The sequence below is a fragment of the Phascolarctos cinereus genome, unplaced genomic scaffold (genome assembly GCF_003287225.1).
Source record: "Phascolarctos cinereus isolate Bilbo 61053 unplaced genomic scaffold, phaCin_HiC Scaffold_4;HRSCAF=312, whole genome shotgun sequence".
NCBI classification, from domain to species: domain Eukaryota; kingdom Metazoa; phylum Chordata; class Mammalia; order Diprotodontia; family Phascolarctidae; genus Phascolarctos; species Phascolarctos cinereus.
The window spans coordinates 62,965,959-62,990,708 of NW_027555847.1; the positions used below are offsets into that span (position 1 = coordinate 62,965,959).

The following is a 24,750-nucleotide window of genomic DNA, read 5'->3' on the forward strand; positions in this document are numbered from 1 at the left end:
CTGTACACGTGCTGAACCTCTGTCCTGGAGGGATCTCCCTTCACATGGCCAGAGGTGTCGGGTGTGTGCGTGTGTAATGTGCTTATGGGTAGTGAGTGTGTCAGGGAATTTGAGCCCCCATTGTCTTACATAGAACCACAGAATGTGAGAATTGGAAGGAACTTAAGGGATTATCATCCACTCTGCTCCTCCACTCTCCCCCACGGGCAAACTTAGGCCCAATTAGTCAGTCATCAAGCAGGTATTAAACATTTACTAAGTGCTGGACACTGCGTTAAGCACTGAGAAAGAAAAAAACCCCAACAAATACCTTGTTCTCTGCCCTCAAGGAGCTCATTCTCCGAGAGGTCAACAAGATATAGATCGTGGAAGTCCCAGAGAGGACATAGTGAGAGGCAGCTTGATTAAATGGATTTGGGATCCAGGAGGGCTCTAGGTCCTCCCTGGGGGAGTCCCTAAACCTCTCAGGGATTGTTTTCTCATCTGTAAAATAAGGGTGTTGGACTAGTAGACCCTTCCCTTCCAGCTCTAAATCTATCATCTTATGACTTGGATTCAGAAGACTTAGTTTCAAATCATGGCTGTGGTGCTGACTTGCAGTGTGACGGTGGACAAGCCCTTCTGATTTTCTGGACTTTCATATTTTAATTGTAAATGATAATAAATTTCAGTGGCTATATCATAGGACTTTGGGGAAGAAAGCCCTTTGTAAGGCTTAAAGCAGTATATAAATATGAGTTATTATGTTATGAAATGATTTAACCAACATCATTCTGGAAATCATCCTAGCCTTGAATCTCTGTCTCTGATTTCATGTTTTAGAAAGAAAACTTGAAAGAAACAAGCATCTCCATAGATGTGACCTAAGTGTTATTCTTTATTCCTCTTCCCTTTCCATGGTTTGTGTCATCACCTCCCTGTGATCCTCCACGTGGCACCAAGTATACTCAGGTAGTAATGGGTCACAAGAACTTTATCTCAAGGAAGCCTAGATCTTACTGGGGTTGCCATGTTAATTTTCCCATTTTTTTGTCTGGCCACTAGTCATTTAATCTCTCTGAGCCTCAGTTTCCTCATCTGTAAAGTGAGGTTAGATTAAATGATCTCTAAGATTCCTTCCAACTCTAAATTCTATGATATCAAATCAGCAGGTCCACCTATGGAAATTTCCTAAGGAGAAATTATGGAGAAGTCTAAAACATGGTCTGAGCCTTCGAGGGAACTTATATTCTTGTTGAGGAAATGAGATTTTTTTTTATGTAGGTGGCATAGTTTAAAAAAAAAGATTCAGGTTAATATAAACAAAGGGTTATACGTGTGACTCCTGGTTTGGCAGCCACAGCCTCTCTCAATCAGACTCCAGACTCCCTTTCCAGGCATATAGTTCTGCTTTTCTGTACTCAACATTGCAGTCCAAATGGCCTCTTGGATGTTCCATTTACCCAACATTCTGCTTTATCTCTCCTCACTCCTGCCTCTAGAATTCCTTTGCTTCCTTCAAGACTCAACTCAAATATTATCTCCTCTATTAGGAGCGTTCTGATTTTCCCTTTCCCTCCTACCTGTTGCTAATGCCTTTCCCCTCATATATTTTGTGTTTGTTTTTCACTTTTCACATATCTATTCCATGACCCTGGGCAAGACACTTGACTTGTAAATTGTTCCAGTCACATCCACCATATGGATCTGCCTTGGTAGAAGGAGTTCCTTAGCCAGAGCTTCTTTATTAAGTCCATGAACTCACAGATCTGGTGAAGTTTTAAAAAAAATGTATTTACTTGTCATTTACTTACCATTTTCATCACTCACCATTACCATTATTTACCATACTTATCATTTACTTACCATTTCCCCTCAAAAGAAGGTAAACTTGAAGGCAGGAACTGTTTGAATTTTGTCTTTGTATTCCTAGCATTTGGAACAGTGTCAGCCACTGGTGCTTAATAAATGCTTTTTGAAGTAATGCTGAATAAACAGAACTGTTAACAGAAATCTAGAGAATGGAGTGATGATCCATTGGAGTAGAAGAGGAAGGCTGTTTGGGTAACAATAATAATACATAGTATTTATATAACGCTTTAAGATTTGCAAAGCACTTTATACGCACCATCTCATAATAGCACCTACCACTCAGGGTTGTAAGGAGAAGATAATTGCTTTACAAAGCGCTATGTAAATGCTATTCCTCCTCCTCCTCATCATTTTCATTATCATTGTTATATCTTCACAACAACCCTGGGAGGTAGGTCCTATGATTATCTCCATTTGACAGATGAGGAAACAGGCTGAGAGGTCCAAGCCACTTGCCCAGGTTGCTAAGGGTTTGTAGCCAGGTTACCATACAGAGTCCAAATCCAGCACTATCTCCTGTACCACCCAGCTGCCACCTTGAGACTTTTTGAGCTGGGCTCAGCTAGTACCTTAGTCTTAAGTGCTGTGAGTGGCCCCATGGAATCCATCTTTGTATTTATCCTCCTCCCCCCTTCTCAGGTGGGATTCTCTCCAGGATGTCGACAAAGAGCTTTGAGTGGGACTCGGAAGCCAAATCCCTGCACAGTGCCTGGGAACAGTATTCCACTGTGACGCTCTATCAGTATGAAGGTATTGTTCCAGATGAAGATGAGTTCCAGCCCACGAAGCAGAATCTCTCTGGACAATTCTCCATTTCTTCGGAGGGGACTGCAAACTTGGATATTCCCCAGGTAGTTCCCTGCACATTCACCATCTGCTTGGCTCTGCCGGGCTTTGGTAGGTATAGTAGAAGATGCGTTGTTTTAGATGCGAGCAAATGGATTTTCTTTCCTAAGTTTCACAATATATGTTTACATTTTCCTCCTCTTCTCTTTGTTTTTCATACCCCTCTTTCCTCGTAGTATATGTTAACAACAGAATACTGGTGAATGACGGAACAAAACTTACCAAGGAATTAGGATTCTAGGTGTCCAAATACTGTGGGGACAAAAGTGGATCTAAATGAAACCTCACACCTTGTTTGCAAGCCTCCATACAGGAAAGATTAAGCCTGAGTCCCTATTCTGAGATGAGATTTAACTGTGCTTATGAAATTTAAGCACATTTCCCACTGACTAATGTTTGTTTACCCAGTTTTAATAAACACATTAACACAAATGATTAGTCTTGACAGTAGAAGAATAAACAGGACTGTGACAGGAAGCCAGAGAAGGTTTTGTAGAGGAGGAGGCTTTTGAATTGGGCTTTAAAAGATGAGGTGGAATTCAACAGGGGAGAGCCCTTCGTGTACAGGTGAACAAAGGTGGGAGACTGTAGGAAGTACTTGGGGAATGGGGTGAGGTAGAGAAGTCTGGTTTGACTGGAGTGAAGAGTGAATGGAGACAAATATTGAGATAAATCAGAGTGATGTTAGAGGATGCAGAGCCTTGAAACTCAGACAAAAAAGTCTGAACATTAACCTGGGAGGCAGGAGGGAGCCCCTGAAGATATTTGAGTAGAGGAATAACATGACTGAATATATAAAGCTGATTAACTTACACTTTTATGGAAAAAAAAGAACCTTGTCCTCAAATATGACCAGATGTAAAGTAGTAAAGATAGGCATCAGTCCTTAAAGGAAAGCAGAAATACTGTACATCTTTATACAGGAATGCAATTTCTCCCCCTTATTTGTCCCCATTATTAGAGCCATTTATTAAGAGACTAGCTGAATATGACACAATACACTGCTTTTTGAAGTAAATTAGACAGAATTTCTGCCTCTGGGAGCTTACAATCTGAGACAGCTTTGATGTGGATAGAGTTATTAAAGAATTATAGATGAATGGAGAAATATTGAATAAATACATAAATCAATCAAAATTTTTACATTTAAGTATGGGCCCAGCAACTGATTCTGTCTTTTGGCCCAGAATCCTCCTAGGTGAGTTTGGAGAGGCTCATCTCTGGTGTTGGCCACCAGGTGGTGAATTCTTTAACTCATTAAACCATAAGGCATGGAGGGGTTGCAGTTTGCATCAGTAGAGGGAGCATGTACCCACATGAAATCACAGATCCTTGAAGTATTTATATTACAGGTAAGCAAAGGGATAAATTCATTTAGTGCAGTTAAGTCAAAAGGAAATCATAGGAGTTGCCTGTTTAGACAGAATTCTAAAGAAATCACCATTTCTACAGGTCAGGAATATCTTCATGGGAGAGGCATGATTTTAAAAATCTGTAATTAAGTAGAGGGAAAAACATGAATACTTAAGGGGAAGGGAGAGGTATTCCAGGGATATTCCAGGCCTGGATTGTAGGGAGAAATGTTATTATTACACAAAGTAAAATATATTTTCCTGAGAGAAGTAGAATGAATGGGGTTTAAGGAAACCAGCAAAGTAAAATAGCCTATTAAAAAGCTCCTAGCCACCTCTAACAGAAGGCTTCTGGGCTTTTTGGCCCTGGTAGATGTTCTGTTGCCATCTCCAAAGGAAATGAGGCTCTCCAACAAAAAAGTGGATGCCTGACTTTATTTTTTTTTAAAAAATTCCTGTTTTTATTTATATATAATTTATTTATATTTATATAATTTATTTATATTTGTATTTTATTTTCTTCCTGACTCTTTTCTTTTTATTCCTCTCTTTACAACCAATCAATTCTGCGGTCATTATCACGTATTATGTTCAAGGCTGTGGGGAACACAATATTGGAAAACAAGTTACTGTCCTTTAGGAAAGGGACCGGAATGGTGATTTCATTGGTATGGGCAGTTCCTGGAGGAAGAAACTTCATCTCTACCAAAGTAGATTGGTGCCTTTTCTATGACTTATAGTCTTAGTTGCCTAGAGCTTTCCACTACGTGCTAAAAGGGGGACCCAAACCCAAGTCTTCCTGGTTCCAAAGCTGGCTGTCTATCCACTCCACCACACGTCCTCTCCCTCTGTCCTCAAGGAATTTATGTAATCTACACATATTTGGTCAGCTGGTCAGAGCACCAAGCTACTCTACTCCAGGATGTGAAGATCTGGAATTATTTGCATGTGGGAATAATTAATCATTATACTGTAGTGACAAGAGCCTGGAGAAGGGAGGCAAATGGCTTTGGTTCATCTTTCAGGTCTGCTTCTTTCTGACTATGTGACTTTAAGTGGATCCTTTTTTTCTTTGCCTCTGCTGAACTTTCTTTGTGACAGCAAGTCACACCACTGACTCAGATTGAACTTGTTTTTTCCCTAATAACTCCCAGAACTTTTCCAGATGAATGCTTTCCCCATTTCGTATTTATAAAGCTGATTTTTGTTTGTTTGTTGTTTTTTTTTTTACCCAAGTGTGAGGCTACTTTTAGCCATATTAAATTAAGATCCTTCTCCTTGGTAGATAATACAGAAACAAAAGAACAGGTAAGGATTTCTGTCTTTTCTTGTCGGTCATCATTATCCTACCCACCCTGCATCGACAATCTTATCCTTTCTTAGCTCCTCCTCTTTTTTCCCCCTCATCTAGCTAAAAAACCCAACCAAACAACAGAAAAACAAAAACCCCTTTTTGTTATGCTTTCCTCAAAATTCTTGCCTCATTGTTCTTTCTGGATTTCCTATTATTACAGATTTTGGAGTTCATCCTCTTGTGACCTTCCCTTGCCCCTATCTTCTCTATGTTTTTTAGAGTGAAATTGGTTGGTTGGTGTTCTTTCTTCAGACCCTTTGAACCAGATATATTCTCCCTGTACTGTTCCTAGTTTTCCTCTTCTTTCCTGTCACAGACTCTAAGATGAGTGACCACTTTGCCTCTTGCCCCCCTTCCCCAGACTCCCATCATTTCCACACTCCCAGAAATCAGTGTTTTCCTGGTGAGAATTAATTCCAGAATAGAACTTCCCCTGTTGATTCTTAAACCATTTGAAGAATGAAAATTAATGTTAAGAGAAGTTAGTAAACGATCAATTTCTCTGCTTTTGGCAAAGAGATTTCTGGTAGCTGCCCAGCCAAATGAAGTACCGTGTCCCTCCTGTACCGTTTCTCTGTGGTAGGCTTGTGATCCATTTTCCTGAAATCATTAATTTCTTCTTTCTGTCCAGTCGGTCTGTAAAATATTCCAGATTAAAATGTTGCTTCAGTTTTTGCCTCTGCTGAACTTTGTTGTATTTGTGGACCTGCTAGCTATTGCGTACTCGTTGATTGATACACACTCGTTGATTCTTACCCATATTTTCTGTAAGTCCTCTGTAGAGGTCCACCCGGTATGCTCAGGACATTCTTTGAACCAGTGCAGTCAGGCAACCATCTGTTATTACTTATTCTCACTACATGACTAGCCCATATCCTTTTCTGGTTATACATCTCTTGTATGGCATGTTTTATGTCTCTTTTTGCATACAAATCATCACTGGTAATATATGGCAGGCTATTTATGTCTGTTGAACAGTTCTTTATTGCCCTTTAGGTGACTCACAATTTTGATTTTTAGAGATCATGGTATTTCATGATTCACTGCCACATGGCATTACAAGAAGAATATCTCTGCTAAAATGATAGGTTTTTGTTTCAGAGAGAAACCTGAGGTTTTTGAAGGTACTGTGCAATTTCTCAAATGTAATCCAACCTGTTTTCTTTCTCCTAGTCCATTTTGGGCTCAAGTCTTTTCAAATCATTCATTACAATAAATGTGTAGTTGATTTTTTAAATGTCACGAGGATACTAGGGGAAAGTATTGAACCTAGGAAGAGATATAGCCCAAGTTCAATGTATGTTTAATCAAAACTAGACATGAGGAGAGAGAAAAGTTTGGGAATAAACCAGGAGAGAAGAAATATGGAGATCTGAACTTGGCCAACAATATCATGCTATTTCATCTTGCTAGGTAGGCATTTGAACGCAGGAAGAAAGCTCTCTGAAATGTAAATGCATTTACTCTTCACTTACTAAATCTACCTTGTGTCTTCTAGGCCCTAAAGGGAAGCATTCACCTGACATATTTAAACGATTAAGATCTGATAAATTTGCAAAATTTCGACGGTACTATCATATAGAATATCTGCTCTTACCAGATGACAGAGAGCCCAAACAAGTTGACTTGGTGTTATTTAATACATTAATAGCCAAGGTGTTCATGGAATTTGGAATAAAGGTAAGATGTATATGGGTGTATATGTTATGTATGTGTCATACATGTATTTGCTCAATATATATATTAAAAGAAATAGAAATATATCAGATATAAATACTGAAATGTAAATAACAAATTAAATCACGTTAATTGTATCTACTGCAGTAAATATATTTATATATACATCAATTTATTAATTAGTTCGTTTATTCATATTTCTTTTAGTAAACGCCAAAGCATCTGGGGTTTGCTATCTAGCTTCCAACTTTTTGAAGTTATTCTTCATGACCCAGAACACCCAGCTACTTTTTGGCATTGGAGTGAGACTTGAAGGCGATTGTTAATTATTAATTATTAATAATTAAATATATCTGCTGTGCCATATGAAAGAATTGAGGCTATTGGGACAACAAGTGGTTACCTGTGGGAATTGAGTGAACACCACTGATGCCATCTTGTGACTCCGTTCTTGAGCTGCCTCAGTTCTCTTTCTAATCCAAATTCTGCCACATGAGAACAATTTATTCAGTTGTGGGAATTGGGAAAAACTTGGTTACATTGTCTGAACCTAGCTCCACGTGGCTGGGAAGCTAGACCACCTCTTCCTGCTGTCTAACCAAGGACTGGGTTATGCTGATGAGAAACCTGGTCAGCTCCAAAGATTGGTGGAAGGAGTTTTCTCACACTTGTACATCTCAAGCAACCCATATGTCTTATCTGAAAACCGGCTCTGTACCCATCAGCTTTTGTTTCTGGGCTCATTTGATTGTTTAAAGACACTGAGGTGCAGCAGCACACCTATTTTCCTGAGTTCAGGGAATTGAACCTATTTTGCTCTCCCTCTCTGGACTTGGAAACTCCCTAATCTCTTCTCCAATTAGAAATCAGATTACTTACTGTCCTATTGTTTCCTTTTAATTAACCGGCCTTATTTCAGGTCCAGGCCTAAACTGAGAAAGTCTGGTCCCAATTTGTTAGGCAATCACGATGCATTACTTAATGAATCAATGTGCTTGAAAGATGGAACCTTTGGTTTCCTCAGTCTTTTCATCTTTCATGCACCACACATAATACTATGTTTTGGTTCTCCAGCTCTTCAAGATGTTCAGGAGAACCCTGTTGCTCTGTGGGCATATTGGAAATACCACAGGTCTAAGTCATCCATATAATAGTTTAGTGTTTTTTAATTAGAATCTGTTTTTGGCTACATTCCTTGCTTTTTACTTTTTACCTTAAGTTAACCACCTAGCAGCCTTTACTTCTTCACAATGCTTCAAATAAAGCCTTCTCCTTCCTTGCTTTGTCTTGCTTCTCCTTTCCTCACCTTACCATAAACCTCTCTCCTTATGGATATGGTCGCAGGCCATCTCCCTTGCCCGTCAGTATAATCTAGAAGTAACAGCTCCTTCTGTATATATCCTCCTCTGTAATGACTTTAGCTCTCAATTTGCCCCTCTGTTGCTCATACTACTAACCTCATTGTATGTTACAGGTTATAGCAAAAGTGTGTTCAGAGGGATTGTTCAGGGGATAGCATCTGTTTAGTAGTCATGAAAAAGGTGTGTCCTAGGCAGTGAAATTTTTTAGAGTTGGATTTATGTCCTTAAAAATAGGAGCTAATTGCATTTCCTATGTAGAAATGTATGTAGTTAAATTATTTTGTGGACCAGGTTTCATTAACATAACATTATATATGGAATTCTTTTTTTTAAAAGATTCATTAATTTATTTTTAGTTTTCAACATTCACATCCACAAGATTTTGAGTTCCAGATTTCTCCCCATCTTGTCCCTCCCCCTCCGCCAAGGCAGCGTGCATTCTGAATACTCTTTCCCCTCATCTGCCCTCCCTTCTATCTCCCCATTCTCTTATTCCCTTCCTCTTCTGTTTTCCTGTAGGGCAGGATAGATTTCTATATTCCATTGCCTGTCTATCTTATTTCCCAGTTGCATGTGAAAACAGTTTTTTAACATTTGTTTTTAAAACTTTGGGTTCCAAATCTTCTCCCTTCTTCCCTTCCCACCACCCTCATTGGGAAGGCAAGCAACTCGATACAAGTTATACATGTGTAGTCACACAAAACACTTTGTGAAAAACTAAGTATATTTCCCTTCATTCTATCCCGCCCCCCCATTTATTCTATTCTCTCTTTTGACCCTGTCCCTCCTCAGAAGTGTTTGCTTCTGATTACCCCCTCGCCATACATAAGGGGTTCTTAAGTAGGTATTTGACTCTAGTTCATTTTCACTCTATCTAAAAATTATGAAATATTTTGGTGTAAGTATTGTAATACCGACTCCTGTGGCTGCCACTGTCTAGAAGGCCAGGCATGTTAGTTTTTACCCCACCCCAGGTATCCTTAAGAGGGCTTGGGGTGTCTAGACCAGGGGCTTTGAGGCCACGTGTGGCCTTCTAGGTCCTTGGGTGCAGGCTTTTGACTGAGTCCAAGTTTTATAGAACAAATCCTTTTATGAAGGGGATTTCTTCTGTGAAGTTTGTATTCAGTCGAATGCCATCTCTAGTCTAGACTCTCTGAAAATGGTTCCAGTTCCTACAATGGTTTCCCCCAAATGTAGAGGAGCTCCATTTTACAAAGAAATATTTTCTTCAAATGATAATAAAAAAATACACAAATTTAGTCCCCCAGTAGTGGTAGGCATGATCTGCCTTCCCTCTTCTCCCCTTGGCACCACCTTAGTCTCTGGGGAGGGGAAAGAGTTAAGTTCAGTTACTGTAGAATATAGTACCAGTTCCAACCCCTTTGGCTTGTGTCTCAGGCACTCTGGCTTCTCGGGGTGTCCGTGAGGGGCTGGTTACACCTGTCTGCCTGTAATTCTGGCTCAAAAATTGTCACCATGGCTCACACTCCTGGGTCCAATGGAGATTGCTACCAGCACCCGAAATTGTGAAAGACGAAAGGAAACAAACAGAAATAAACACTGCTAGGCCCATTTCTCAGAGCCAGGGTAAAAGAGGGAGCAAGGAGAGGAAGTCCTTCCCCTCTCCCGGGTTCTGTTCATGGTGTCAGTGAACTGGTGTCTTCACCCATGGTACTAGCACAGGAAAGAGCTTCTAGCAAGAATTGTACAAAGAGTGACCACCTCAGTCTTGCCAGCTTTAAAGACAAAACCCTGTTCTGGTTAAGTAGCCAGTCAAAGGGAGCTACACCTTCCCTTGGGGTAGGGGACATAAAGGCCTCCATGTTAGGTGATCTGGACCAGCTCCAAAAGCCCTTCGTGATGCTTCCATCTTGGATGATCTGGGCACTTAGCATAGTGTCTGACACATAGTAGGCACTTAATAAATGTTTATTGATTGATTGACTGATAGACAAGCCCAAGTTATAGTATATTTTGTTTGGTTTAAATTTTTTTACAATGGTAATATGTACATGGCCATTTTTGATTAACCGGAGAATCCTGTTCATTAATCATGTTGGATAACAGGGAGTTTTTTGCAAATTAGCTTAAAAAGTGGCAAAATTAGTTTGTACATCGATTATCTCAAAGGACATAAAACAGCATGATGAATTAGCACTGATCTATTCCCTTCAGGAAAATTGGTTACACCAAGCTGTGTGACTCTGGGCAAGTCACTTAACCCCATTGCCTAAAAAAAAAAAAATTGGTTACACCAAAAATGTTTTTTTGGTGCCTAAACAGAGTAAGTTAGTTTATGTTCTTTCACTTCTTTTAGCAGGGCATTTGATGCCTCTGTAGGCAAATTCAGGGGAAAAAAAGTGAGCCCTTAGTTTTCACTTTCTAATACATTAACCCTACTTTGCTTCCAGATGTATTTTCTGAGCTAAAAATAGGCAGCTACTATTGTATAAAAATTCCTTTGGAGAAATTTACCAAAATGATTAAAATTTTTTTTTAAAAAAAATCATTTCATAGTTTCCCTGCCCTTTGATTTTAGGTAAATGTTAACATATTCAGTTGTGTATGACTCTCCATGATGTCATTTGGGGTTTTCTTGGCAGAGATACTGGAGTGGTTTGCCATTTCCTTCTTCAGCTCATTTCACAGATGAGGAAACTGAGACAAACAGGATTAAGTGACATGCCCAGGGTTACACAGCTAGTTAAGTGTCAGAGGCCAGATTTGAATGAGATAGAAAATGGAACTTGAGTCTTAAATGAAAGTAGGGATTCTAAGAGGCAGAAATGAAAAAGGAGTGTGTTTGCTTGGCAGGTCTACTTCAAATTGACTTCATTACTGGGAATATTGCTGTTTTTTCCACAAACATTTATAAAATTACCATAGTTAAAAGACTTTTAATGTTGTTTTACATAGGCTGTGAGTCCATGGCATGAAGATGATAAGTTATGGGTGTCTTGGAAAGAAACTCATAAGATGTCAATTACAAAAGAAGTGTTAAAGAAACTGAACTATTACAAAATCATCTTTAATATATGGGACACCAAGGAGAAAGTGTCTAAAAAAGCAAAATTTGCTAAAGTAAAAAGTTTGAGTCACCAGGAGGATTTTGAAAGTGTTGGTAAGTTAATTATTCAAATTTTACTTGAAATATTCACAGAAGTATAGAGCCACAGAATATTTGAGATGGAGAGAAGCTTACATAGAATCTTAATTCAACATCTTCATTTTATTCTCAAGGAACCTGAGACCCCATGGGAGAAGGACTGACTTGGCTAGGTTATAACCTCGTTATAACCAAATTAGTTGGGGCAGAATGCCCTGAGACCAAGGAGATAGATTTCAGGTGGTCCATGAACTTGGATGGGGAAAATTTATATTTATTTCAATAAAATTAGTTTCCTCTGGAATTCTGTTATTTTATTTGAATGCATTTCAAAACAATATTTTGGGAAGAGATCCACAGGCTTCACCAGACTGCCAAAGGGTTCCGTGACACAAAAGGTTAAGGTCAGGAACTCTTCTGCAGGCTTTTATTGGATCTAAATTATCTTTGCAGCTTTCCCTTTTTACTCCTGTTTCTTCCCTCTGAGACCAAGTAGATCAAATCTAATTCTATATGATAGCCCTTTCAATGCTTGAAAGCCTGGGTTACATCCCCCATCTTTTTTTCCCCAAGCCAAATATTCTTAATTCCTCCCACTCTTTCTTTACATGGCATGGTCTCTATTTCCTTAACTCTCCTCATCCCTCTTCTCTGGAGGCTTGTCAAAACCTTTTCTAAAACATGGTGCCCAGAGCTGACTGTAACATTCTGGATGAATCAGTTTAATCCAGGGGTGGTGAACCTGCAGCCTCCAGGCCACATGTGGCCTTCTGAGTCCTCAGGTGCAGCCTTTTGACCAAGTCCAAGATTTACAGAACAAATCCTTTTATGAAGGAGATTTGTTCTGTGGAGTTTGGATTCAGTCAAAGGGTCACACTTGAGGACCTAGAGGGCCACATGTGGCCTGGAGGCCGAAGGATTCCTCACCTTCATTTCACTTCTGAATGAAGCATTGCTAATGACAGGAATCATTCCACTGCACATCTTGGGTGCCTGAGATACCCTACCGCAAGCCTGGATCTCATGTGTCCCTTAGGCCACTCCTCAGGGCTGAGGTCCTCGCTGGTCCTGCAGCCAGCAAGCACTGGTGTGGGCTTCAGCTCCTAGACGTTTTGAGATCTTGTAAAGCCTTGTACCATAGGAGGAAGACATAAGTAGAAGGAAGCACCCTTCCTAGACACAGGCTTGCCAGGGGGCCATGCACTCACCTGATGGCCTGGTAGGGAGACAGGTCCCCCAGCTCCCTCCAACCTCTGAAGCTCAGCGAGTCATCCTTCCACCTTGTGGCTGGCAAGTTTCTCCACTGGGGCCTTTTTTTGCAGTCTTACTTCTCGTGCAGCAGCCAACTGAAGTATCTTTTCTTCACCACGCAGTAACAGTCAGAGTGTATCCGTGCATACTCTGAAGAGGATTGCCAGGCCCCTGCAAGCAGGCTTGCCAAACAGGCATGCTATTTGTTACCCCACTTTGTATTTTATGTGCAGATACCTGCGTCCATCTGTTTTAGTGCTTTTCAGATAGTCTCCTGTGAATAACTGGTCTTTTCTATTGCCATTCTAATGTACTTGCTATGCCCTACTATTTGCCTTGAAATACATAGGTAGTTTTCTCTCTCCTTTCTCTTTTCAATTTAAAACAGCCTTGATTGGATTTATAAGATATTAGGTAAATATATATTTTACCATCTCTGCTTAGGAGCACACCAACCCTGACCAAGAGCATTCCTATATTTTAAACCCTGCTTCCACAATCTATTCTTGGGTACCATTTTTATAATTACTTGTTCATTTTCCAAATCTACCCTCTTCTTTGCCTTTTTTTCCCCCATTTTTTAAAGGCAATTGAGGTTAAGTGACTTGCCCAGGGTCAGATAGCTAGTAAGTGTCAAGTGTTTGGTCTGAGGTCAGATTTGAACTCAGGTCGTCCTGAGTCCAAGGCCAGAGCTCTATCTGCTGCACCACCTAGCTGCCTCTTACCCTTTTCTTTCAAAGTTACAGACTTCTGTTGAGAGCAAGGATATTGAAATTTTTTATTATTTATTTTTTCATTGTCAGTGGTGCCCTTAACGTGTGATATCATTCCTTCATTTATTTCTGTTAATCCCTTGTAACTTGAATTAATTTTGTGTCTGATGATGTAACTTGATTTTTTTGATTCAGCTGGGGCAGGATAAAATTTAGTCTATTAATTTAAGTCTTTGTGTGGTTTCCTGCATTAGGTATATTTCCTTTTGGCAGCCTCTTATGAGTTGTGAGTTTTAATTCATTCAGTGACCCTTTCCTTTTTTTTAATAGTGGAATTCAATTGACAATTAAAGGTTATAATGGTTATATTCACCTTATCTAACATACCATTGTTTGGCCAGACCATAGCAAATTTGAAACCAGCCTTTTGTTTCAAATATACTTAGATCTTTCTGGATTAAAGGTGTTTTCTGGAAACATTTGGTGTTATCATTATTAGGTTTTTCTTTTCTTCAGTCATTTAATCAAAAAAAGGATGGATGCCCCCTTAGTTTTTTATTATTTCTATTATCAATCCAAACTTAACATCATGCTGCGTTGCCTTGAGTGCAGACATGATTACTCTCGGACCTCAGTTTCCTCTTCTGTAACAGGAGAGAAGAAGGGACTTGATGACTCCTTGGTAAACTTCTTCCAGCTCTAAATGTGTGATTCTGCCTTAATTTGGACTTCTCTTTAATCAGAGACAAGAACTTTGAAATTCCCCCCCTCCTTCCTTCCTTTAAACTCAGAGATATTTGGTGATTTAGCCAGTACATTGCTTTGGGATCCTTACATGTTGTTAATAACCCTTTTAGTCTTGGTTATTTTAAACACAGTACTTATCTTCTGTGGTTCAAAGATGTCCCTTCAAGTGGATGTCTCACTGCAAGCTTTTCACACAGACATTACCTGTCATCATAAAGCACTCTGAATACAATGATCCTAGACAACTCAGAAGGACTCACGATGCAAAGTGCTCTCCCCCTCCAGAGAAAGAACTGATGGTGTCTGAGTGTAGGTCAAAGCATGCTATTTTTTACTTTCTTTCTTTTTCTGTCCGTGTTTTACGACATGACTAATATGGAAATATATTTTGCATTATTGGTGCACATGTACTATATCAAATTACTTACCATCTCAGGGAAGGGGAAGGAGAGGGAAGGAGAGAATTTGGAGCTCAAAATAAAAAAAAAAAACCAAATGTTAAAATTTGTTTTTACATGCAATCGGGAAAGAATAAAATATTTAAAAAAATAAAGCATACTGAGTAGATAATTATGGGTTTTATGGCACATGCTTCTTAATCTTATAAATGTTGAATTCTTATTTCTTAGATCCTTCATTTCTGAAACCAGGGTCATCTCTCACCCTGCTTTGAGATGGGAGTCTTAATTTGGCTCATTGACCTTTATTTTTTTTTTCTTCATTTGTGATGACCATACTCAAGTAGTATTGTTTTCCCTCTTCCCCCTCCACCTCTGGCTTGTTTGTCATTCAGTTGTTAATCAAAATTACACTCCTATTGATTTGATGTCCTCTCTGGTTGTTGAGATAGCTGTCATTCAAATGAATGCTACTGTTGTGTTAACCTCTGTTTAATGGAGATATGGCAGACGTGCAAACCACCTGGGATGGCATCTTTCTACATGATTAGTCAATTGGAACCAGTTACTGTAGGGTCTCACTAAATTCTATGAGTGAGTCATGAAGCTGCCCCCTGTATGAATATAACAAAGAGAGGTGGTTGAAACTGACTTAGGCCTTTCTGAAGTCACTGAAAGGTCTATCTACATCGCCAATTAAAAAAAAAAGGCTAACCAGAACCAGTTACAGAAAGTCCACACGTGCCCCACAGTCTCTCCAAGGCATTTCTTTTACATGTTGTCATGACTCTCCCAGAAGGAGGATCGCAGCCCCTCCATATGGAGAGACACTGTCCTAAGTGCTCTGAATATGTGCCAATTCCTCATTACATGTGGAACTTACATTTTTGATGGAATAAGATGGTAATAGTAGCAGAAGGTCCCCTTGGTTTTCATACATTGATGTTGTTCTGTGTTCTAGATGGTTTTGCTTATCAGATGTTATTTTAAGGGCAGAACACCACTCAACAGATCTCTAAAATTCTTGCAAGGTTCGGATTGTCTAGTATCTTTGAAAAGTCTGTTCTGATTTTTAGTATCTCATAGTCCAGTCCTTTCTGTTAATGTTTATCTTGAGCAAAAAATCCCATGCAATTGAAGGATGCTTATTAATGTATATTTCTTCTTGGATCCTTGTAAAATTGTCTCCTCATTCTAGTCTTAGAATCTGACTACATATGAGTTAGTTGAATCAGGGAATTGTCTTAGGCTTGGAGTCCAACTGAAAACTTCTTTTCCCTAATATACCTCTGGCATATGTATGCCAGGACTGGTCTCAGTCCTGAATTCACAATTAAAACTCTGCTTCTAAGGACCCTCTGGGCCCTTCTTCATTCTAATCTCCTTTCAACTATAATCCCTGTTTTCTTTCTTTCTTTCTTTCTTTCTTTCTTTCTTTCTTTCTTTCTTTCTTTCTTTCTTTCTTTCTTTCTTTCTTTCTTTCTTTCTTTCTCTCTCTTTCTTTCTCTCTTTCTCTCTTTCTCTCTTTCTTTCTTTCTTTCTTTCTTTCTTTCTTTCTTTCTTTCTTTCTTTCTTTCCTTCTCTCTCTCTCTCTCTCTCTCTCTCTCTCTCTCTCTCTCTCTCTCTCTCTCTCTCTCTCTCTCTCTCCCTGTGAGGCAGTCAGGGTTAAGTGACCTACCCAAGGTCACACAGCTAGTAAGTTTCAGGTGCCTGAGGTCAGATTTGAAATCAGGTCTTCCTGACTCCAGGGCCAGTGCTTTAATCACTGCTCCATCTAGCTGCCCCTAAAATTTCTTTTTTTCTTTGGAACAAACACAACAGAACCAACCAAAAAAAAAACCACCCCAAACCAAAAACCACATTCCCTTGTCTTTGCCACTCTGTTATTATTGTCACCCTATACCTTTCCTCCCCTTCACAGCTACATGTGTTACCTTCATTGCCTCTTTGCCCCCTCACTGCTTAGCCTCTTTGATCTGTCTTCTAGCTTCACCTTTCTATTCCCCAATGACCTTTTAAGGATCGAATCGAATGGCCTTTCTCATTTTAGCCCTCCTTCTCCTTGACTTTTATGCAGGCTTTGATAATCTTGACCCCCCCCCACCCCTTTCTTTATAGATTTTTTCCTTTACATTGTTCTTTCTTGGTTTTCCTTGCTCTTCCTTCCCTGGTTCATTTTCCTTTAGTAGGGGCATCCCCCAGGTCTCCGTCCTCAGCCCTCTTCTCTCTCTAATCTACTTAAATTATCACTGTATAGGTTATTTCAATATCTATATATTTAACTCTAGCCTTTCCCCGAGCTCTAAGATGCCTCATTTCTCTTCCTGTACTGGATTCTTAATTGCTACCAAACTGTAACTGAAATTTTCTGGGTCTAGGTTTTTCCTCCTAGGTTTCTCTTCAAGGTCTCTCCTCTCACATCACCACTGATTGATGTCATCAGTTTCATGGCTTACCAGGTGGGCAAAAATTCAGCTTTCTATGACTGAGTCCAGTGGAGAGACCATTCAAGAGCTGGGTGCTTAAAGAGTATTTCTAGTGTTATACCTCCTATCACCAAGACAACTGGAATCACATTAGCTCATCACTGAAAATCTTTGATAATGATTTAGGTCACTGTGCCCACTTAACTGTGGATCCTGCTGTTAATTACTGTCTGAGGGAATAGGAAACTGCATTACAACTGCAGGAGACTATTAAATATAGCAGATTGCATCTGGCTTGGTTGTCTGAAACTTTAGGGTATGGGGACCCAATTAGCTAGGGTGGGAATCAGGAGTTCTGGATTCGAATCCTGGTTCTTGTACTTATTAGCTATATGATGTCAGTCAAGTTGTTTAATCTCCTGGGCCTCAATTTCCTTATTTTTAAAATGAGAATAAAAATATGTGCATTATCTTCCTCAGAGGATGGTTGTGAGAAAGCATTTTGTAAATAATAAGAAACTCAAACTGTGAGTTATTTTTGTCATTAATTATATCATTAATTATACTATTCTGAATTAAGTTTTAGGTCCCTGACCCTTGAAAGAAATAAGCCCTAACCACAGCTACTTAGTTTAGAGAAAGTTACCCTTGACTAGTGTCAAAAAACCACTCTTAAATAGGCAGTTTGTGATCTCTTCCTATTTATTGACACTACCCTTCTCTGAAGTAGAATGTAAGCTCCTTGAAGGCAGAGACTATAGCTTTTATATGTGTATTCCCTAGTGCCTAACAGTGTGTATAGCAGATAATAGACACTTAATAAATGATTGTTGATTGATTGGTTAATTCTCTATCCTACTCCTTCCCAGATGAAGTGAAACAATTGGTTTTAAGGCAAAGAAAATTGTCTAAAGAGAAAACACCAAAACCCAGCATTATTAAAACAAAAAAGGAGATCATAGAAGTTGAACCATATAACCCTCCTGTCAACATTGAATCAGGTCAGTAGAATAAGTTACTTTAGCCAAATCGACCATAAGTTAATCAGAAAGGGAATGACTTTTATATTTTAATTAGCCCACTATAAACATGTGTTTACATACACATACATGTCTATTTATTATTATCATGGTGATTTTATTCTTTAGTCTAGCCAATGCAAACACTGTGCCTAATTCTGTGGGGAGCTAGAAAAGAAACTTGAAGATGTGCAGGCATTTGTGTTGATGCTATGTAAGACTGAGGTTTTAGACATGAAAATCAGACATTTTCGCACAGGAATGATGATTTTTATTGATCCCAATAGCTTACACACCATTTGCAAAGGTGAAGAACAAATATGTGGGGTGTGGCTACTGACTAGTGTTGATTCCATGAACTTTACTTACTGATGGATGAGTTGGAAAGGAGATATATGGGGAGGGAGTGAAATGGAGAGAAATTTGAGAAGCTACTTAGAAAAGGCAGAAGATATTAGTGTTGTAACTTTTAGGGAGAGGCCAGACCAGATGGGAGATGGCAAAAACAAACAGGAGATCTGGAAGACAGAACTGTGTCAGAATGATTGGTCGCAGACTGGAGGCAGAAAGCCAGCCTTAGAGAAATCCATAAGCAAAGAGCAAGGACAAAGCCATGGAGACTTCAATCCCTGGAAGGACAGGTGGAGGTCAAGGCTAGGGAAGCAAAGTGAAGACTCACACACAAGATTGGGAAGTGCGGTGAGGAGGATGCAGCAAACATGCTAAAGATCTAGTCACTAGAACTGGAATAAGGCAAGTTTCCAATTACTAGACTGTTCAAAGTGAGAGGTCCGATAGGGCTGCTGATGAAGGGTCAGTAAGATTTTGGTCAAGACTCCTTATCTGCTTCCCTGATAAGGACATATTTGGTCCTATAGTCTGGGGGCAGGGGGATGTGGTACTGAACCTACGGGTGGAGGTTAGACGGCTTCAGGATTAAGGTTCCCAGCTCAATTCTCCATCTCCATCTCTGTATCTGTCTCTCTTTCTCCTTCCTCTTCCCTCCCTCCCTCTCTTTCATCTCTCCTCTCTCTCTTTCTCTCCGTCCTCTCTTTTTCTGTCTCACTGCTTCTTTGTCTCTTTCTCTCTCTTTTCTTTTTCTCTCTTACTGCTTCTCTATCTCTTTCTCTTTATTTTCTTTTTCTGTGTCTCACTGCTTCTCTGTCTGTCTCTTTCTCTTTTCTTTTTCTGTCTCTTACTGCTTCTCTATCTCTTTCTCTCTGTCTCTTTCTCTTTATTTTCTGTTTCTGTGTCTCACTGCTTCTCTGTCTCTCTGTCGCTTTCTCCTTCATTTTCTGTCTCTCACTGTTTCTCTTACTGTTTCTCTGTGTTTGTGTCTGCCTGTCTCTTACACACACATTCCACCAACTGGTAATTTTTCTCTTTGGGGTTAATATCTCTTTGGGAACACAAATATCCACTGTCAGTTGTTTTAATCAAATCAGTTTCCAGATGGGATCTTAATAGGAATTTACGTTGTTGAGAGAAGATGAGGGGAAGGCGAAAAAACCAAGGATGAGTGTGCTGATGTTGATTGGACTTTTTTTCTCTTGTGACCCTCACTCAGTCCCTCCTTATGTTCTCCCTAGTCCAGCACCTCTTTATTATAGGTCCTAGGGGACCTTTAGAATCTCTCTTCTAGGAAATTTTAGGGCCTCCTGTATAAATCTCATGGACTTGTGATTTTTTAAAAAAGCCATTCTCGTATGCCCTTCCAGGGAGCAATTTGCAATGGGTAGTTCAACAGAAAGCAGATTCAGAATCACTCCCATATTGACTAAACTCCAATATTGACAGCAAATAAAATTTCAATGCTCGAAAAGCTCAAACCACTTACCATCATTTAAGTAGACAAACCACGAGGTTAAAGACAGAAGTAAAATCACGGTGCTTCATTTGGTCTTTACGCAATAGTTCAAAGAGCCCTGAAACCTCACATGCATTAATCGATCTTGGCTTTGTGGATTAGACAGATTCCCCAAATACTGTATATGAAGTGAACATTGCACATGGAAGCATCTTCTACTGACTTCCATTGTAATTTCTGAGCCATGTGGTCCCAGAAGAAAAGTTCAGCACCAAGACAGTATGCCCATTCTTCTTGTACACTTTTGTTGGTGTGCTATCTGTTGGAATACAATTTTCTGCATCTCCTGTGAAAGAAAAGTTAAAGCATGTAACCGGTCAAACCCAGGGACTTTTCTATATTACTAAAAACACATGCATATTTAAATGTATCATACAGTGAAAGTTCTTACCTAACCATAGTTAAGCAGCTAGACTATTTCTCCACATATGTAGTAATATTCATGAGTCTAGACTGGGGTGGGGCACCTGTGGCCTTCTAGGTGCTTAAGTGTAGCCTTTTGTCTGAATCTTGGTCCAGAGGCTATGCTTAAGGACTTAGAAGTCCACGGGTATCCTGGAAGCTGCAGCTTCACCACTCCTGGTCTGTTTAAATCATATAACAGATGGCTTCTTTTGGCTAAAACTCACCAGTTCACTAATTGCTATACTCACTTAAGAAAAGTTCATAGGAGTTTAAAGAGCTGTTGTTTCCTTAAAACTGCAAGAAACCTTGTCAAGAGAATTGGGAATAGAATTTAAATATATATGTGTCTGATCTCCTTAAGGTAGCCATTAAGCAACCATGAATTTTGTGATAAATGTTTGTAGATACAAAATTCTGAAGTGGGTTTCTGAAGTTTTCAGTTTTTTTGAAATTTTCTTTCATCAGTAAAAATTATTGGTAAAATTGTTGTAATTACTAAAGTTATTATTTGTTAAAATTGTTCTTGTTATGAGAGGAACAGATATGTAAATCATATTCTTTCTCTAATAGACTTTGTTGTTATTCAGTCATTTTCCAGTCGTGTTCAACTCTTCATGACCCCATTTGAGGTTTTCTTGGCAAAGATATTGGAGTGGTTTGCCATTTCCTTCTCCAGCTCATTTTACAGATGAGGAAATTGGGGCAAACCGGGTTAAGTGACTGCCCACGGTCATACAGCTAGGAAGTGTCTGAGGTCACATTGGAACTCAGGTCTTCCAGAGTCCAGGCCCTGCACCCTTATCCACTGCACTACCTTGCTGCCTCCAGTAGACTAAATACTACACTATCTGACAAATTTGCACAAGGTGCCTATGGTTTACTTAATTTTTTCTAGTTCCCTTATTTAAAAACAACAACATGCCCCAAATCCGTGGCCAGTTAGTGGAACCTTTATTTAATCTTAGGCAGTTTCATTTGATCTCTCTGCCTTCTAATTCTCAGTTAGAACTGCAGGTTTATTTATGTAACTTTTGCATTTTATGGCATATATTATTTTGTGGGGAAGTATATCCCTCTCCTTAAGAAGCCAGTGCAGTGGATAGAGCTCTGGCCTTGGAGTCAGGAGGATCTGAGTTCAAATCCGGCCTCAGACACTTGACATTTATTACTGTGTGGTCCTGGGCGAGTCACTTAACCCCATTGCCTAGCTTGTTTTTCATGGAACCATTTTCTAATACATACCAAACATTCTTTCAAACAGGAGAATCCTTAAATAAAGTTGATCCTGAATTTGAGAAGGCTTTGAAAGGAGATGATTTTATCATTCAGTAAGTAGGTTTTCTATTTATATCCTTAGGGATCATTTTTGATTTTGAGTGGTAAAACCCCTCCTCCAAAATTATAAGACTCTTAAAGTCTGATTTAGGAGTAACCCCAATCACACAGTGGTTCATGTAATTGAACTTAATTTGTTGTCTTTTTTGGCAAGGCAGTTGCCAAATTGGGGTTAAGTGACTTGCCCAAGGTCACAGAGCTTGTGTCAAGTATCTGGTCTGAGAGGGGATTTGAACTCAGGTCCTCTTGCTTCTAGGGCCGGTGCTCTATTCACTGTGCCACCTAGCTGCCTCTTGTTTTTGTCGTTGTTCAGTCATTTTTTAGTTGTGTTCGACTCTGTGACCTCATTTGGGGTTTTCTTGGCAAAGACACTACAGTGGTTTGCCATTGCCTTCTCCACCTCATTTTACAGATGAGGAAACTAAGGCAAACAGGGCTAAGTGACTTGCCCAGGGTCACACCAATTTGAACTCAGGTCCTCCTCACTCCATATATGCAATCAAATTGTAATAAATTTGCTAATATTCTTTCTGTTTGTCAGGGAAAAGACAGTAGGCCAGGAGATGAGTATCTTGGGGAAATATTATTTCTGAGGAATTCCAGGGAAGGGTTGAAAGCTGAGGATAGTGATATTGGTAGATGTTCATGGAAAGGACAGGCAAAGAGATTTGGAATTTTTATAAAAACTTGGGATTCATAAATGGCTTAAAATAGGAATAATAATAGCTTAAATTTATATAGAATGTTTTCATCACAGAATTTCCTACTGAAAGAAATATGTTTCTCAGATATATTTCAGGAGAGTGGAAGGGGGTAGAAGGAACAAACTTTGTGGGTTTGGGCTTTTATTGAGGATTTTTAAAAAATTGCATTGCCTTGATGAAGACATACTTTTCTTTTTAATACTAATGCTCCATTTTATGTTTGACGCCATCTAAGAATTCCACAAAAATTCACATCATTGCGGAGTTAAGAGAGGTAAGGAGAGGTACTTGATGCTTATTCAGAGGCAAAATTAAATTTTTTTTTAAGGCAATTGGGGTTAAGTGACTTGACCAGGGTCACACAGCTAGTAAGCGTCAAGTGTTTGGTCTGAGGTCAGATTTGAACTCAGGTCCTCCTGACTTCAGGGCTGGTGCTCTATCCACTGTGTCACCTATCTGTTCCGGCAAAATTAAATTTAAGTGAAAATTGCTAAAGACTTTTGTGTGACTGTCCGTGATAATAATAGTCAACATTCCTATAGCTCCTCATGGTTTGCAAAGTATTGTGTAACTTATTTGATCCTCATTTTGACCCTTCAAGGTGCTAATTGTCCTCATTTCACACGAAGAAACTGAGGCCCAGAGGAGTCAAGTAATTTGCCCCTGGTAAAAATCGAGTGTCAGTGGGCAGCTAGGTGGTGCAGTAGATAGAGCACTGGCCCTGAAGTCAAGAGGACCTGAGTTCAAAACCGGCCTCAGACCAAGCACTTAACACTTACTAGCTGTGTTACCCTGGGCAAGTCACTTAACCCCAATTGCCTTAAAAAAAAAAAAGAAGAGAGTGTCAGAAAAGGGATTTAAAGTCAGGTCTATTGACTCTGAATCCAGTATCTGTTTTTGCTTTTGGTTTCCATCTCTGCATCAAACCTTCTTCTTCTTCTTCTTCTTCTTCTTCTTCTTCTTCTTCTTCTTCTTCTTCTTCTTCTTCTTCTTCTTCTTTTTTTTTGGCTAGGCAAACAGGGTTAAATGACTTGCCCAGGGTCCACAGCTAGAAAGTGTCAGGGGTCTGATTTCAACTCAGGTCCTCCCGACTCCAGGGTTGGTGCTCTATCCATTGTGCCACCTAGCTGCCCCCATCAAGCCTTCTTGGAAGTTTCCTCCTCCTCCTCCCCCTCTCTCCCCTCCTCCCCCTCTCTCCCCTCCTCCCCCTCCTCCTCTTCCTCCTCCTCTTCCTTCTTCTTTCTCTTCTTCAAAAAAAATTCTGCAATGTTACATCATCATTTTTGGTTATAACCAAACAGTCTATTATTCAGTTCTTTACCTTTTTCATTATTCTCTTTGGTCACAGATTTCTCTATGTAATCTTCAAAGTTTGACTTTGGAAGAGACTGGTTAATTATCAGAGTTTCAAATTTATTGACACTGAAGGACTGTGTAGACTTCCAGGGCCTCATCTAAAGATGGCTGACTTTCAGGCATTTATTTATTCTTTAGCTCTTTTTCTGAAGTGTTTTCTTTTCTTTTCTCTACTTCAACAAATTCTAGAAATTGTTGAGGTTTTAGTTTGAAATGCTTTTTAAGGAATTCTTGAAACTTATCTTGGTACAGGGGATAGAGCTCTGGGGTTGGAGTCAGGAAGACCTGATTCCAAATTCAGCGTCAGGCACTTACTAGCTGTGTGACCCTGGGCAAGTCACTTAACTTCTGTTTGCCTCAGTTTCTGTAACTGTAAAATGTGAATAATAACAAAATCTAACTCCCTGTGAGGATCAAAAGAGAATATTTGTAAAGTGCTGTGCATAGTAGTGTCTTATAAACGTTCGTTCCCTTCCGTTCTCCTCCCTAGATGACATGAGGATTTTCCAGCTTTGATATTACGTGTCAAAGCTTGTATTCCACCAGTATAGCCTTCAAGAACCCAAGGTCACCTCTGTGTTGTCATGAGTCACTGAAATGGGACTTTTATAGGGGACTAAAAATATGTCAAAACTTTTTTTGATCTTTAAAACTTTTCTTTGCTCCATTTCCCCCCCTGAGATTTGTGCATATTAGGTTTTTAATTTTTATTCTTTCCCTGATATTTGGGGTTAAGTACCAGTTTATTCTTTAATGATAATGACATCTTGTAAAGCATCTTGAATTTCCCCTAAAGTACCTCTTTTGGTAAACTTTTCATATTTTAGGATTGATCATTAATTACATTAGAGGCACATATAGATCTAACAGAATGTGAGTTCTTTGAGGGCAGGTATTAATCCCTAGTGCCCAGCATAGTGGCTGGCATACAGTAGGTGCTTAATAAATGCTTTTGGAATGATTGATATATACATGCATACAA

The 24,750-nt window shown here is 39.4% G+C and overlaps 1 protein-coding gene across 1 annotated transcript in view; it reads left to right on the top strand.

Annotated features, from left to right (window-relative positions):
* The first annotated feature begins 829 nt into the window (after window positions 1-829).
* Window positions 830-24,750, top strand: part of CFAP92 (cilia and flagella associated protein 92 (putative)) — a 77,112-nt gene continuing 53,191 nt past the window's right edge. The window contains exons 1-6 of the mRNA XM_020981228.2: window positions 830-951; window positions 2,491-2,748; window positions 6,902-7,083; window positions 11,358-11,562; window positions 17,952-18,083; window positions 21,635-21,701. Coding sequence (XP_020836887.1) covers window positions 2,508-2,748; window positions 6,902-7,083; window positions 11,358-11,562; window positions 17,952-18,083; window positions 21,635-21,701 — 827 coding nt within the window. The 5' untranslated portion in view covers window positions 830-951; window positions 2,491-2,507. The remainder of the gene's footprint in view (window positions 952-2,490; window positions 2,749-6,901; window positions 7,084-11,357; window positions 11,563-17,951; window positions 18,084-21,634; window positions 21,702-24,750) is intronic.